Source organism: Martes martes, assembly GCF_963455335.1.
Source record: "Martes martes genome assembly, chromosome: 9".
Taxonomy (NCBI): domain Eukaryota; kingdom Metazoa; phylum Chordata; class Mammalia; order Carnivora; family Mustelidae; genus Martes; species Martes martes.
Genome location: NC_137896.1, coordinates 114,610,468 through 114,627,345, shown reverse-complemented (window position 1 = coordinate 114,627,345; position 16,878 = coordinate 114,610,468). Strand labels below are relative to the sequence as shown.

General features: G+C 51.3%; 1 protein-coding gene across 1 annotated transcript in view; it reads right to left on the bottom strand.

The window, feature by feature from the left end:
- Positions 1-15,096, bottom strand: part of GALNT14 (polypeptide N-acetylgalactosaminyltransferase 14) — a 208,349-nt gene extending 193,253 nt beyond the window's left edge. The window contains exon 1 of the mRNA XM_080814691.1: positions 14,939-15,096. Coding sequence (XP_080670817.1) covers positions 14,939-15,067 — 129 coding nt within the window. The 5' untranslated portion in view covers positions 15,068-15,096. The remainder of the gene's footprint in view (positions 1-14,938) is intronic.
- Between the last annotated feature and the right edge of the window lie 1,782 nt (positions 15,097-16,878).

The window sequence follows — 16,878 nt, the reverse complement described above, 5'->3', positions numbered from 1 at the left end:
AAACCCAAAACATTTACTGAACCAAGTCGCCAGTGGGTAGGGTATAATATTCTCAACTGGGGATAACTGTTTACCTTCAGACATAACATGCATCTTAGACAAAAATAAGCAAATGACTTTATTTCCAAACTCTTCCACACCTGGCCTTCTGGTTTCCACTGACCTCTGGTCACTCTTGTTGGAGTCCCAGCACCTCAGAAGACTTCCCTTGCCCCTGCTACCCACACAGTCTCCCTCTCTCTAAATTCCCGTAGGAGTCACCTCTTTTTCTACAGGAAGACAATCTGTTTACTACTGTCTTAGATGCCATGGGTTGTCCCATCAACTGTATCATAATATACTGCAGTTGTGGTAGGATACTATATTGGGATATTCACTATATTTCTTCTCCACTGCATTCTACCCACTTTCTCCCACCCTAGCCCTACCCTAACCCCCCCATCTCAGCACATAACCAGGGCTTGATGCTCCCTTGCTTCCATGGAGGTGGTATGTAAAAGCCAAAGTCCTCGAATGAATAAGTATCCCAGGGTGTAATGGGAAAAGGGAATTCCTCCAACTTGGAAAGACAATGAAGGCAGCCAGTCCTAAAAGCTGGGGGGGGGGGTGCCCAAAGTGTCACAAGATCCAAGAAGAATGGCTCGCTGCTGCCCCTAAGGAGGCAGGACCCTGAGTGTGGGGGCCTCTGACGTCACACAGAACCCACCAGCCCAGGAGCAGCACAACGATGAAGGCTTGATCAATGATGTTCCTGCTATGACCACAATGCCTAGAAGATTCAAGGCTCCTATCCTGTTTCAGGGCACGGAGGAAACCTCCTGGCTCTTTGTGCAGCTAAAAGTAGCAGAAGAATCCCCAGTCCAACGTGGGGGAGGGGAGAAGGATAGGAGTTTAGTCCTGAATAATCCAATCCGGTGGAATTCACAATAAATAGGGAAATAATGGCACCGACTCTAGACCTCAGTTTGTCCCACACAAGCTTTCTGGAAGAGTTAGTTGACCTCTAACCCAGCGTTTCTCAAACTTTAATTGTACAGAAACCACGTGGGGGCTGTGCCTCAATGCAGGTGTAAAATCAGTAGGGGTGGCCTGAGATTTGGCATTTCTAACCAACTTCCAGGGGAACCAACGTCCCTGCCCAGAAGTCATACTTGAAGAAGCAAAGGTCTGGGGCAGGGGTTAGCGAACGTTTCCTCTCAAGGGCCCCTTAAACCGTTGGCTTTGTAACCCATCCAGCCTCCCTCACCACTCAGCTCTGCCACACTAGCACGAAGGCTGCCACATAAAGGAGCCAGCATGACTGTGTTCCCATAAAACTGTATTTATGGACACTGGAATTTGAATCTCATATAGCTTTCATGTGTCACAAAATATTGTTTTTCTTCCAAGTTTTTTTCCAACCATTAAAAAATATTTATTTTAAAAAAAAGCCATTCTTACTTCCAAGGCCATCCATAAACAACAGGAAGAAGGGACTGGCTGTGGTCCACGTCTTGGGTGCCCCAAAAGTAGAGAACCCCAACAGGCATGCCTGACAAATTCAATCAAACTGGGTTGCTCCGTCACCCTATTTTCTATCCTGAAGTTGGTTTTCCTTTCCTGTCCTCCTGAAACTAGTGTTATGCTTTCCTTTTTTTTTTTTTAAGATTTTATTTATTTATTTGACAGAGAGAAAGAGAGTGAGACAGACAACACAAGCAAGGGGCGTGGGAGAGGGAGAAGCAGGGAGCCTGATGTGGGGCTCGATCCCAGTACACTGGGATCATGACCCCAGCCGAAAGCAGACGCTTAATCAAATGAGCCACCTAGATGCCCCTATGCTTTTCAAACAGCAAACACTTTGGGGATGAGTAGATCCAAGCAAATGTACTTCTTCAAAAATCACTGAAATGACTTTAAAAGACCATCCCCTAAATGCTGCAGCTTCTAATAAGAGGCCTTGTGGAATAACAGGTTCCTGTTTCAGTGAAACAGCTTTTCAGGATGAAACTGACCTTCAACTAGAGTTTTCTGAGCTAACAGAAGAGGGACATGATCAAGGGAAGAAAGTCAACCTTGCAAAGACAACTAGTAAATTCAAAGGCAATCTTCTCAAACCTTTATCCCGTGAAGTCGAATAAGGTTTCTCTCTCTCCCCTTGGCCTCACGTTCCACTTTGACTCAAAAGAGAGAAAAGATTCTTGCAGTCCCTTTCACTGTGAAAAAGCCATCCTAGAGACACAGCTGTATCCTTCCAATAATACACAACATGATATAAAATCCAGGAGGGAGACAGTTCTAGAAGGGCGGCCAGGAGCCAGAAGACAGCCACAGCTCCATACTCCACGATTGACCCAAATCTGCCCTGGGCAAGGAGGGCAGCACTCAGCTGGGACACCGCCTGCAGTGGGCTTCACACTCACCCCACAGGGGCTTGCAGGATGAACTGACGAGTGTGACCCAGGGACAGGGGCATTTGCTCACTCTGTCACTCCACACTGGCGAGGCACTCACAAGAGAGAACTCCTTCAAGGAGCTCACTGCCCACCTTGTGAACCATCCTGATGGTGCCCCAGTATGGGCTCCAGAATCACCCAGACCCGTCTCAGCTCCGCCACTTACCAGCTCTACTAATTTTGGAAGTTCAAGTTATTGGAACTTGAACCTCAAGTTCTTCATCGGTAAAATAAGGCTAATCAGTATCATCCAGAGAACATCTGAACAACCTGTATGGTTCAGACACCGTGGAATAAGAAGGGCACCAGCCTTCAACACCCAGTGTGACTGTGCCGATGAGCCTGCCCACCTCCTAGGATGGTTTTAAGAATGAATGTCTTACCTCAGATAAGCATCTAGCATTTCTCCCAACAGGCAGTCATGCACCCCTCCCCACAGAAAACTCTCCTTCCTGCAAAGACTCCTGGCACATAATGGTGGTCTCGAACCAAATCCATCTCTACAATTTCACGCAGGACACTTGACAGTCACTTGTACCGCTTACCAAGGTCATGGCCAGAGCTGCCCCTTGGCTCTTGCCGGAGTGGGCCTCTCTCTCCAGGCAACCCAAGAAGCTCCCGAGGGCTCTTTCCAATGGTCCTACCCTCGAAACTCAAAGCCACCCAAGATGGGAAGACAGCTGGAGTCTCACACTGCTGGGCACACACCATCAACCTACTTGTAGAAAGACGGCCAACTCAGTGGGGGGGAGGGGGGTGCTGGCAACTGAAACACCCAAGTGTCTGTCCCATCCACCTCGAGCCCAAGATAAAAAGGACCAAATCTTAAAATGCCACCAAAAAAACAACTGGGTCATTTCTTTGGCAGTGAACTCCAGCCCTGATGTCACAGGGAAAAGTCTACAATTCCTTCCTTACCCTTCACAATGATGCGGTGCCCGGTGGGAAAGACCTGGATGCTTTTTCCCTGGAAGGATCTAACACACTTCAGGGCCTGATGTGTGGCACTGACTACACTTACCAGCTCTCTCGACCCCGCTCCTTGAGACTGGAAGAAAACAAGAAGATGACCAGATTACAGCTCAATGAACAAATGTGCTTAGTATGGCTGGAGAAAACTGGAAGTCGTGGCCCAGAAAGAGAAGAAAGGCAATTGCACATTATAAAAAGGAATATGCACTTGCAGCAGAAAATATCGTAAACGTCGCTTATTTATGGTATTAATAGCAGATATTTGTTTTTGGTGCTAATAATCTAATTAGCAGTCAATCCAATGCATCTTTTATCATCAGCTGATCCGTAATTACTGCTCTGTGCTGAGTATTTTCCCCGGCACATGATAGCTTTCAACTCCTTAGCACAAACAACGGAATAATTGGTGCTATTATGCGGGATGAGGGACTCCTCCTCTCCGAGAGATGATGTTGGGAGCGGCTAACCATCTACAGCGGCCTGTGCATTTTCCTATCTGTGGATCAATTCTCACTGCCCCCTCTCCGATCAGTCCTAAAGCACGCCTCCGTGCTCACAAGAACACGATACTTGCAGACGTCCTTTTTTCAAGTTCAACCCTGGGACCAGAAACATTCCCAGTCATCCACAGGAGCGAAGTGCTCATAAGGCTGTCAAACGGTACCGAAAGCGCAATATATTTCTCTTTTGAAAATGTTGTAAAGTTTCTTCCTTGAATATTGTTATAAAATGACTTGTCCTAGAAGAGCTGGCTTCCGACATAAAACCACTGCATCCAATAGCTTCTGGTCGAAACAAGATGTGTCTCATTCCCAGAAGCGCTATGGATTCAGTATGGGACAGTGACACCAGCCAACGTCCTACTCACAGTTCCCACAGCCCTGAAAGCCTTCTAGCCACACCAACCCTCCTGGGCTCCTCCCCATCTTCTTATGATCCAGCAATGAAGGGATTAACACTCAGCACATATTTTGGTTGTTCTTCTTTAAGGAATATAAAACTATATGATTGACCCCTGTGGACCAGTATTTACACTAAAGTAAACAATACAGAGTTGGATGACATTCTGACTACAAAGTTATTGTTCTTCCTGGTTCCTGCTGAACCAGTAATTCAAATTACTGAGGAAATGGAACGTATATGTTGGGAATAAGTTGGGATCAAGAAAAATGTTGGTTGGCTGGACCACACCAGCTGTTAAACATCTCCCTGATTATAAAAGGGAATGAGATTTGGGAAACCGGAAAGACATACCAAGACCTTTCTCCAGAGATGGTCTCATCCAGGAAACAGGAACCAAGAGCTGCCAAAAGAATAACAACCACTATGCTCTGACCCCAGAGAAGGTGCTAAAATCTGAGTCAGAAGCCACACATGCAGTCCAGATTTTTTTTTAACTTTTCACTGAAGTGAAATCCACACAGAAAAGGACACGCATTGGATGGATTTTCACAAAGTAAACACCCCTGAGTAACCAGTACCCAGATGAAGAAACTGAATAGAACCAGTTCTCCCCAAATGTCCCCTGCCCTTTTTTTTTTTAAAGATCTTATTTATTTATTTATTTGAGAGAGAGAGAGAGAACATGAGTGGGATGGGGGGAGGCAGAGTGAGGAAAGAGACTCCCCCGCCCCGAGCAGGGAGCCCAACGGGGGGCTCGATTTCCGGACCTTGAGATCATGACCTGAGGAGAAGGCAGATGCTTCACTGACTGTGCCACCCAGGCATCCCTCCCCTGCCTCCTTCCTGTCACCGACTCCAACCAAAGGTCCCTGGGAAACTGACTTCTAACATCACAGATGAGTTTTGCCTGTTTCCATACTGACTAGAAAGAGAACCACAGTGTCAAGCCTGGCCTGCCCCCGACCTGTTTGAGCACATCCTGCAAACCAAGACAGCAGCTTACATGCACAAATATTTGAAAATACGTAATCCTAAAAGGAGAATACTTCATGAGATGTGGAAGAGCTATGGAATTCAAATTTCAGTGTCCATAAATAAAGTTTTTGGGGACACAGCCACACCCATTTGTTTACATACTGTTGCTCTACAAGAGCACTGTTGAGTAGATAGAGCACTGTGGAGTGGATACAGCAGAAGCTGTATAACCTAAAAAACCAAAAATACTTACTATCTGGCCCTTTCCAGAAAAAGCCCGCCAACTCCTACTCAGGTGCGTGACATTCACTGAAATACGAATGTGCTTCTCTTGGGCTCACAACTAGGAGTGACACTGCAAGGATAGAGGTGTCTACATATGCTAGGCTTTCGCAGACGCTACCAAGAAGCTTTCCAAAAATATTCCTCGGTTTTAAGGGAAAAGCTAAAACCTGGAGCAGAAATCGTAATGTCAGTTTTAAAAGAGGCAGGGAGAATTACAGCAAGTTATCTTATCCAGAATTGAGCAAATATGCTTAGAAAATCATGGGGACCTACGAGTGCAGAGGGGAAAATATCAGGCACGAGGTTTCCATTTTTTCCTTCTTACTCCACGCAGGCGCTTTAAAAATGCAGTTCCCTTTAATGTTGCCGCGCTCAGCGGAAATTGACAGGAGTGGAAAAGTCGTGTTTCTGCTTGGGATCTCGGAGCAGACACTGACTTTGTCATTCAGGCCACATAAGAAAAGCACCACCAGGAGCCCTCCGGTAGTTCATCACAATTGCAGACAAAATATCCAGGAAGACATTAGCAGCTCCTGATTTTATGCTTTCGGCCCCTGAACCACGCACACAGGGCAGCAACTGTAACTCACGCCGGTCCTCTCAAGCAGCCACAAAGCAGCTGAGTCCCGTGCTAGGTCCAGCCAGCAGCCCAACTACAGTGCAGAAGGAAGCAGTCAGTCATCAGGGTCCTCACAGCCCAAGAGCACGACACAGGCAGAGCGCCCTCCGTTGTCCAGAAAGAGGCTCAGGTGATGTGTCCCGTCTCCTAAAGACCCTTCCCCAGAGTCATCCCCCATTCGCCTGCCTTGCACCTCCAACAGGACCTATGAGGTTCTTTCAAATGACATTTTTCCTCTTAGAGGGGAATTGCTTCTGATTGTTTAAGGACTACATTCATCACGAAAGGGATTCAGAGCAACGGTGTCTGTCTTAATTGCACAGTCCTGTTGACTTGTGAATGACGGCAGAGCTTCATTTCCTGCTGTCAACCCCCCCGCCAACCCAGAAGGGACCCGGGTGGGGAGCATGGGCTCACCTGCACGAGGACAGAGCCACTCAGGCCGAGCATCTTCCCACATCCTATGGAACGGTTCTGTAGGGCCTATGGGCAAGTTACACTTGGCCCATCCTGGAAGAAAACCCAAAGTCCTCTTGGCCCTCCAGTGGCCCTCCTGAGATGGGCTCCTTGGTGCGCCTAAAATCCACTTCTCAGTTCCCTTCTGCATGCAGAAAAGTAATGCTGGTGTTTGAGAGGTCGGGAGTCATATCTTAGGAAGAGCATTAACTTCTCGTCCACAAGAAAACATACATACGATATACACATACATAAAACAGGTTTCATTTCCCCCGGAGCAGGGAGCTAACCAGAAGTTGAGCATGGCCATAATAGAGAGAGCGAGCGCAAGCTTTAGAGTCAAAAGAGTGAGTTCAAGTCCGCTTACTGGTTGGGGGTGCTTGCCAGAGCCTCCTGCCCCTTACAACTGTGGCTTCATCACACTTCAGAAAGGGAGAGTAATAATAACGTCCACCCCATGGGGCGGCAGGAAAGATCAAATGAGGCATCTGCAAATGCAAACACTGTGTAAACCATAAAACATCACAGGACGTGGTATGGGAAAGAAGCTCCCACTCAGCTAACGTCCTGTTCCTGATTCACCGTTAATTAATCAAGGCTTTGAGCCCGTTCCTCTGCCGATGAAGACCCCAGTCCCACCGTAAGGACGCCAGTCACTCAGCTCCCAGCTGGCAGCCATCAATTGGCCATCTATTAGCAGCCAATTATCTGGGCAGCTTAATTGATCTGTGCACCACGTGCTCTGATCTCCCCGAGATCCCGGAAAACAATGAGCCTGATCTACAGGCACCCGCTAATTCTTCCAGGGCCATCAAGGAATACGGCGTCCTCGATGCCTGCATGTCGCAGCTGCGAGCGATGGGCGCATAAATATTGATTGGACCAGTCTCTCTGTGGCTCGGGGTGGCAGGGGGGAGGTTAGGGAAGTAATGAATGACTACCTTGTTCTCTGAGGAACAAGAGAAGCTACATAAATCGCCAGTCCTGACACAGGGAAGAAAATCCTAATTTCTAAACCTTAGTGAGTGAGACAAGAGAAAGAGACAGCGGGCCTCTTTCGGAGAGATCCTGTCGAGACAGGGTGGTCCTACCCGGTCTGTAGATGCTTCCCTCTCTCTCCTGGGCCGGAATGAGATGCAAATTGGCTTTGAACAGCCGGGATCATTAGGAAGGAGGCAGCTGGGTGGCTGTTCTCTTCATCTGGGAATTCAAACCCAATGGCAGGAACATGTGAGTGTGCCGCTCTCCCCTGCATTTCCTTGAAAGATCTCTGTAGTGCTTACAGTTAAGAAGACAAGTGACATGAGGAGAATTTAATTATTTTTTTAAGTGCCTAATCTTGTCTCTGGGAGTGGTACGAGGAAGAGACGTGCTACTCGGAAGCGGCAGTGTCCAGGAGGCAGCGGGGTCAGCGGGCTCCCCGTTTCCCCCGGGGGAGGGCTGGTGCCCCTCTCAGGGTATCCAAGCGGAATGGTCCAGGGTGGCCCAGGGCAAGGCAGCCACTACCCTCCTTCATGAAGAACTGCTTTTTCACCCAGAGTGGCAGGGACGCAGGCTGCTCCTGACCTTGGCTAGAGCCTTGCAAGGGAAGTCCCAGGCTCCTGTCCCTCCAGACTTCTTCCTGGGGCTCCCAGCCAAGTATCCCAGGGCTCTGTGCTCTGGACCCCACCAGCTCTTCAGGAGATGCAAATAAGAGGAGGGAGAACATGGTGCAGGGAAGACAGCAGGAGGACGGAGGACCCCCTGCTCACACCACAGAGACCTCTTCCTCTCTCCCCCGTCTCGGCTTCCTCGCGTTCATTAGGTCCTATGATGGCAGCAGCTGCTGCCAAATGCAAAGGCTGCTGCCCTAGAAGGTCACATCAGGCCATTTATTCTGAAATACCAAAATACCAGAGCCAGCAGATTTCCAGAGCTTCTGCAGAATTCCCCAGGGCACCCGAGTACGCACGTGTGTTCTCGCATATCCCAAAGGGGTTCTTTCTTAATCAGCTCAACATCTGAGGACTCGGAGACTGATTTATTTTTTTGGTTAATCTAGCGTTTCTGGTAAAATAATTAAAAGATAAGTAATAGACACGGAGTATCTGTGGCATAATTATTTATAGCCATGAGGTCTCACTTTGGAGTTATTCGCAAGTCACCCGAATCGACAGAGACTGCTGGTGGAGCAAGTAGCAGACGGGCCCCGGGCCATGGCACGCCACCCCCATTTCACAGCTGGGGAGACTGAGCCCGGGAGAAAGGACCTGAGTTACCCCTTGCACCTGCCGACGGGCTGCCACACATAAAAGAAAAGCCAGAAGGTGAAACCGCACGTGATTACGGGACGGGAGCTCCCAGGAGAGGATGGGGACTCTGTCTCCCGACTCCAGCGAGCCATGCGTGTCTCTGAGGCTGCTGGGGAGCAGGAGGCCAATCACCCTCTCGGGGCGCTACAGCCCGTGGCAAGAGTCAGCAGCCAGCCGGTGCGGGCAGCGGGCACGGCCACGCTCACTTCCCCAGCAGATGGTGGATCTAGAGTGTTGGTCTCTGGGGCGGAATGTGCAAAGCCATGGCAGGGTTCACAGACTGCCCTGAAGAGAGGAGCGGGGAGGGGACAGGTCCCCGCTCTCTAATTCAGATGCTTTTCCAGAAATGCAATGGGGACTTGGAGATGCTCTGGAAGAGTGACAGAACCGTACACATTAGACCCTCAACAAGGGCATGGCAACACATTCCTTCCCACATGCCTGGAAATGGCTAAGATTGCTTAGGAAATTTGGGATGGAAAGCTGTGGGAGAGGATGCAGGCAAGGGAGGTAGACGAGACGGCTGCGAAGCAGGCCGTGCGGAAACCCTGGGCCTCGGGCACCAGCACCAGCAGCCTCATTCTGTCCCTGTTTAGTTTACAAATGACCTCTGATGAGTGGAAATTAACACTTTAAAATGATACGAACACATGAGCAACCTGGAAAAAGGGTCCGTCTCTAGACAGGCTGGGGAGGCTTGTGACAGGGACATTAATGTCTCTTCTTGGTTTTGCCCCCTTGTCTTCTCTGATTTGAGCTGGCATCATTCTACGCCAACAGGAACATTTGAGACAGGGATTCCTGGTCTTTGTTTCCAAAGGCATGAGGCCACTCAGGGGAACAGGGTTTAGGGAAACAGAGAGCTCCCCAGACTGACTCAAAGAGGGTCCCTCAGAACAGATCCATCGGTCCCTAGGACAGGGCCTCTTGCCGGGTCCGGGCGGGGTGGGGGGGTTTGGCGGGGGGCTGCCGGCTGGGAAAGCAAGCTGGGACACAGGTACAACCTGGGCAGGCCAAAAACAACCCAGGGTGAAGAGATTCTTACCAGCCTAATGGCCTGGATTTGGGGGACTGGGGGAGAGGGCAGGGTTTAAAAAAAAAGCAGCTTGTTCATATCTGCAAAGCAAAGATATGCCATTTTTGGACACCTGACAGTCCAACCTGCTCCTTTCTTATTTCCCATCCTCTTATAGCGACCCCTGCTGGACCCCGAAGCACCCTCCACCTGCTCTAGGAAACTCCACAGTGGGGGGAAAACAGCCCAGCACAGGGCACAGGCACCCACACAGAGGAATGAATGAAAGGATGAACATTCCTCTGACAAGTGGGCTACTTCTGGTCGTGCCAGAGTCAAAATTCCCTGGACAGAGTCCAACATGCATGCACTGAGTATCCGCAGATTAATAGGGTCGCTCTTTCTAAAATTCATAATTCTTTTTTAAACGGGAAAAATGATCTACTAAATGGGGAATAAAATAACAGTGTCACATACTCTAGGCATTTGTGGTATGCAAATATTACAGAGAGACAAGCTCCTTTCTAATAGTGTTTGCTCTATTTCTAGTAGAGCACAAATACATCTACATGGGCCCGAGGCACTTTATTCAAAGCCTTCACATTTCCAGTACCTTCCTCAAAAAGTACCCTCAGGCCTCAAATTCTTTTGCTTTTACTAAGCCCTAAGCCCCTGGACTAAATTTAGTTTCTTGGAAGTCAGAGACAAATTTGCTGCCTTTTTTTTTTTTTAAATTCTGTCGGTTATTGTATAATTCTCCAAATGGCAAACAAATGATAGGGGAGAGAAGAAATAAAAACATGTTTCACATATTTTTAGTGGTACAGTATTTATCACTGAAATATAGCTTGAATTAAGACATCCAACTTGTTCTATGATTTTCAATTAAGAATTAGAGCTCTGCAGAATTTGGTGGGGGGGCCAGTAAAAGAATCAAATCAACATTAAAAAGTCAAACTTCAAGAAATCTTTACTTGAGCTATTAATAGAACCAGCCCTTCTTGGAACTAAAAAAAAAAAGAAAGAAAGAAAGAAAGAAATCCAATTAATTTCCTTAAACTAGGAGTGCAGCATGCCTTCTCTACATCAGCTGGATTGTGACAGGGCATGGGTTTTATTTTATTATCAGGCCCACTTTAGAGATCCCATCACTAGGTGAATAAGGATGCTTCCCAAAGCTGGGAGGGAAGGCAAGGAAGGGCCTGGGAATAAGAGACTGTCCCAGACCCCAGGGAAGGCAGCTTGCTACACGGAAGCTACACAGAGGGGACCCAGGCCCAGAAGCCCCGGCCACAGTCTCTGGTCCCTCCACCAATCCCCTGACCTCTCTAAATTGTTTAAAGGAAGGGAGCCCACTGCTTGCACTTTGGAAAATAAGCTGACACCCTCTCCCACAGTGGGAAGGTGCCCAGGCAAGACGAAAAGTTCCTGAAGGCTTCCACACACCCAAGGCAAGAGCTTCCCCAGGACTATTTCTTAGGAAAGGCCAGGGTACTGCACTCGCTCAAAACTGAGTTTTTTCCCTACAATAGACAAATGTCCCATCAGAGTCTCTGCTGTTGAGGAAACAATCTCTATCTTGGCAATGATTCCTAAACCAGGGGTGCTCCAACCATCGGATGCAGCCTCCCAGGGGACCCTCCCCGCCACAGTGAGTCCAGTCGGAGAAGCCTCCTCTGCCCCAGCAGGTCTCCTCTAAGGGCAGAGCCAGACTTCCCTCCAAGGTGGTTCCCCCACAAAGTACACCAACACCCTCTGCCTTCCCTGGAGCTTTCCAAAGGCAAGCATCTAGGGCTGAGCCATGGAAATGCTAGACAGTAGGTCGGGAAGCACATGCTATAAATACCCCAGCCTCCCCCCATCACCCACCAGTGTAGACCCGGGCAGTCCACACAGCATAGTGAGCACCATGGACTGAGGCTTTGAGTGGGCAGTTCCCTAAGGGATCCAGGTTCCATTCTGAGCTCTGATATGGCCACTTAATAATAATCTTGTTAGCTTGGGCTGATTGTAAAATTTCATCATCCAGTCTTAACTGCATAAAAGTATTTTCCTCCCCATGCAGTTGTTGTGGAGATTAAATGAGCTAATATGCATGAACTAGAGTTTGTGAACGTGTGAAACCCTACACAAATTCCAGCTACTGTTATTTCACATGTGTGCGTACGCTCACGCCAGCACGGTCCTTGAGGAGCTCCAGAAGAAGGAACTCACTTGGCCATATTTACATGGGGCCAGATAAACTCCAAAAAAAAAGTAAAGAAAAGAAAAAAATCAATATACTTCCTATTCCTCTTCTAGCTCCAAATGTTATCCATCAATAGGCGGCTTCTGACTTACATGGAACACTTGTAAAGACAGTGATTCTGGGACCTTCTCCCAGACCCACAGAATCCTAATCACGGCAATAACCCCCAAAGCTCGTGTGTTCAACGAGCTCTCCGGGGGATTCTGACACGCACTCGGGTCTGGGAACCAACCACACTCCTCTGGGCAAGATGTGCAAATTTCAGAAATAGATCCGTCACGGCAATAAAATCGTTCTGGCGCCAAGGACTCTTTGTCTCTCCGTCTCTTTCTCCAGATCCGTGTACCAGACACAAATACACACAACAAATATATGTGGACATGTGAAGTCAGACAAACAGGTGAAATAGACTAATCAGGGTGCCGGATAATACAAGGAATCACGATTTTAGAAGTCTATAGAATTTGTGTTTCTAAAGAACACAGAAAATGGGGGGAAAACAGAAATAAGCAATAAAGACAAAAAGCAAGGGGTCAAAGCCAGAAGACCCCCCTCTTCCATGCCTGCACAGCACTGTGCCCAGAATTCCAATATCAGACTACTCCCTCCACCCCACCCACTACTCATTTGTTTGTAATTCTGCCTCAACCAGGAATGTGTGAAGCTTCCCACCTCCCTGCAAAGGGGCGGGGACCCAGTGACCTCATCCCAGCAACCTTCAAACCTAGCACAGAGCCGGGCACACAGCTGCATTCGATAATTGTGTGTTTAGTGCACACGAGAAGGAGAGGCGGGTAAGGACGAAAGACAGAGTGCACAAAGAGGGATAGAGATTTCTTGTCCCAGCTCCCTGGTGTAAACTAAGAATAAGTAAGCTTAAGGTAATGAGGTTCAACGCAAAACAGGAGAGAGTTCATGTCCCTGCAGGCTTCATTAACCGCATCACAAGGAGCAGACCCACCCCGGGGGAAAAAGAAGAAAAGCTCTCCAGATCTACAGGCAGGACTGAGGTGAGAAAATTGATCCAGTGCTCCAAAGGCTGCTTGAAATCACCAGTCTGATCTCGTCACTCCCCTGCTTGCTACCCCTCCAAGGAAGGGCCCCTAGCACCCACAAGGTCCTACTCAATCCGACCCTTATCCACCTGCCCTCAGTCTCATTCGTGCCATCAGCCACGTGGTCTATGCTCAAATTATGCCAAACTCACACAACCTGCTGTGTCATTCCTCTGAGCCTGTTGGGTACAGTTAACCTCTACCTGGAATGCCCTCCCTACCTCCTGGCAAACCTACTGTTCATCCTTCTCAACTCAGTTCTGTTACATCCTCCTCCTCCAGGAAGGCCCCAGGCTCCCATGACACCCAGAGACATGAACCCTGCTGGCCCTCTGCAAACTGGAGGGTCCTGGGCCCTTTCTGAGCAAATCTCCTATGCCCAGAGAGGAAGTTCTGCATCTCTGTACCCATAACCCCTAACACACTATTTGGCACACAGCACACTACCAACAAACTAGACATTAGCGAGATCCCAAAACCTACATGCCAGAACACTTAGCTAAAAGGGGATCTGACACAGCTTGATATAGTGGAAAGATTCTGAATTTCTGAGGTCTGAGTTCGAATCAGAGTGACTAAGGCAAGGTACAAAGACTGAACTTGCTTCTTAATCTATGAAATTAGGATACCACCCAACTTACACAATGACTTACGAAGAAGCACCCACAGTGTACCAGACACAGAGTGGGTCCTCTTACTTACTTACTTACTTACTTACCAAACTTACTGGGGAGACTCCCCTCTCTCTCCCTCTCCCCTTTTATTAGCTAGCTCCCTGCTTTAGACCATAATCTCCTCCAAGGGCTTTTTCCCAGTCCCTGGAGGGCTGCTCTGGACCCCTTTCATAAATGATGAACCCCCAGGCCTCCTTCTGTGTCCCGTGGCGAGGTCTGTGAAAGAGGAGCAGGAGGAATGGGGGCTCGGAACGACAGGTACGAGTGAGCCCGAAGGGAGAACCTTCTGCCTGCGCTGGGAGGAACGGGCTGGGCAGGAGTTGGAAAAGCCACTTCGATCCTCATTTCCCCAATTCCCCACCAACACCAAGGCGTCTGCTTTTACAGGCTCCTCAGTGGCGTTCAGGGCACATTCAACTTCCCACGCAGCTGGAGAGCTCGGGGACAATTAGAAAGCCGGGTGGCGACAGGCCGGCGGGCCCCGGCAGCAAGCTTGCGGGAGGCTGCACGCGCTCGCCCGCGATGCACACGCGCGCACGGCGCACCCTGGGCCTCCAGCCTCCCCTGGTCGGGCCTGGCAGCCGCGGGAAAGAAGGAGGTCAGCGCCGCGGCCAGACTTCTCGCGGGCGCCAGCACCCGCCTGCCCTGCCCCCCGAGCCGACCGCCCGCGACTCGCCGCGTCGTCCACGGACCGCCACCCCTGGGCGGCTGGTCTGCAGCGCCCCCTCCGCCCCGGGACCCCCGCGCGCTGCCCAAGTTCGGCGCCCCTCTCTGTCCGCGAGCGCGCGCCCGCGACCCACACCCACTCCCACGCTCCGCGGGTCCCGAGGTGCCCAGAGCTTCTTAAAATCCAGAAATATCGCCCTGTGGCCGCATCCGGCGCCCCGTTACCTGCTCGCGGCACCCAGACCCTCTCCCCGGCTTCCCGGGAGCCCGCGAGCCCGGCGCGCGGGCTGCGCGCACTCCTGCAAACCAGTGCCCCGCGCCCACCACGCCGTCCAAGCCCGTACCTTGGGGGTCGGCACTTCAGGTCCCGGCGGCACCTCCAACTTCTTCTTGGTTACCCAGAAGAACAGCAGCACGGTGATCCAGAGCACCCCGAAGATCGGCAGCGCCAGGCGGCGAGTCAGGCGCCGCATGGTCCGGTTTGCCTCGGCTTCTCAGCGGCGCTACGCCCCTGGGGCACCCCCTGGCGGTCAGGGTCGGAGGGGCAGGAGTCCGCGAGAGCCGCGGCCCCGGGATCCCGGTGCAGGGCCGGCGGGAAGCTGCTAGGCAGGGGCCCCGCCCGCTTCGGAGAAAACGGAGCAGGGGCAGGGGTCTCGCGGCGCAGAGCGGCAGGGAAGGACCGAAGGGCAGCCAAGCTGGACACCCGCTCCCGCCGGAGAAGCGCAGTGGCAGCCGAGATGCTCCCCGAGCCGCCGCCGCCGCCGCCGCAGCCTCGCCCGCCACCGCCGCCGCGAGGGAAACGGACTGGAGCTGCGGGGAGGGAGGAATCCGAGGCTGTGCCCGGCACCCCGGGAGGAACACAAGGGAGGAGGGAGGAGAGGGAGCGAAGGGAGAGCGTGGGCCCGACAGAGCTACTCCGAGGAAGCCCGGGCGGGAGCGAGCGGGGCTCTGCAAGGGGGCGCTACCGCCGCCCGCCGACCGAGGCGCACCGTGCTGCTCTGGGGCCGCCCGAGCCAAGCCCCGGACGCAGCTCGCAGGCCGGCCTGGGTTGGGGCGGGGCCGGGCAGGAAAGGCGCCCCCGCAGCCCCGCCACCCCAGCAGCGAGCTGGGACCTCGGGGCCTGCCCGCGCCGGGCAGAGCGGGGCCTGGGAGGACTTTCCCGCTCGCCGCGGGGGCTGCACGTGGCGCTCACTCCCGGGGCCCGCCCCCAATGCACCTGCCTTCCGGGAGCCGGCGTGGGACCGTGGGACCGTGGGACCGTGGGACGCGGGCGCTGGAGGAGCTGCTCCCCCAACCGTGGTTCGCTGTCCTGGGCCGCTCAGGCCCGAGGCCGAGTTCGGCCGGCTCCCCAGGGTGTTTCTACGCCTGCCTGCAGGTGCCTGGCAACTTTTTCCGCTTAATGGAACGATGGAACGCTGAGCAGGTCTAAAATTAACTTTAAAGAAATCTGTTTTAAAATTAAGGCGCAATTATCTCCCTTAGTTTTCTCTCCCTGTAAGCATCAGGGCTCTGTGCCTGTAAGGAAGCAGGGGTCCAAAGTTGCGCCAACTCTTGGTGTACCTGGAAAATGACCCTGGGAAAGCCCCCTTTTCCCAAACGCCCTTGGAAAGTGCGTTCCTCCTTTTTGCAGATGCAAACTATTTGGGTCTAGATGCAGAGCAAATTAGGGATTGGATTCCCGTGTAGGCCTCCGCTGGGCTGGAATCATGGTGCTATCACTGGACGAGGGGTTCCTGGACTGGGTCAGACTTAAGAGCCAGACGTGTGAATATTGGGCAAGTCCTTTACCTTTCCCCAGCCTTGGATTCTTCACCTATACAGTGGTGGGGATGGTAATACTTCTGACAATGAGGGAATAGTTGTGAAAGCTGAATTCGAGGTGCTGGTGTTATTCTGATCATCTGATCCCTCAAAGAGGGGTATGAAAAACTCTGTCCTGCCTGGGGGACAGCGGCTGCCAGAAAATGCCAGTGCCATTTTCATGTCCCCAGCCAGAGTTGGAGGAGAGCTGACTGATGGACAGGCGCGGATGATGTAACTAGCACTGTCTAGCCCCCACCACCTGCCTCTCCCTGCAGAGCTTGGCAGAGGGGGAGCCCCATACCCTGTCTGGAGGTGGGGCAGGTGTGGAGCAGGACTGTGGAAATCATTCTCCAGTAAAATAGAGCCCCCCAAGAAGTGGAGTCAGATATGGAGGAATCTGCCGAAAGCACCCTGTGCTTGGTACCTGCTCATCCAACCACAGGGCAGTCCTGTCTCACGGCCCCAACGAGTCCTTGGCCAG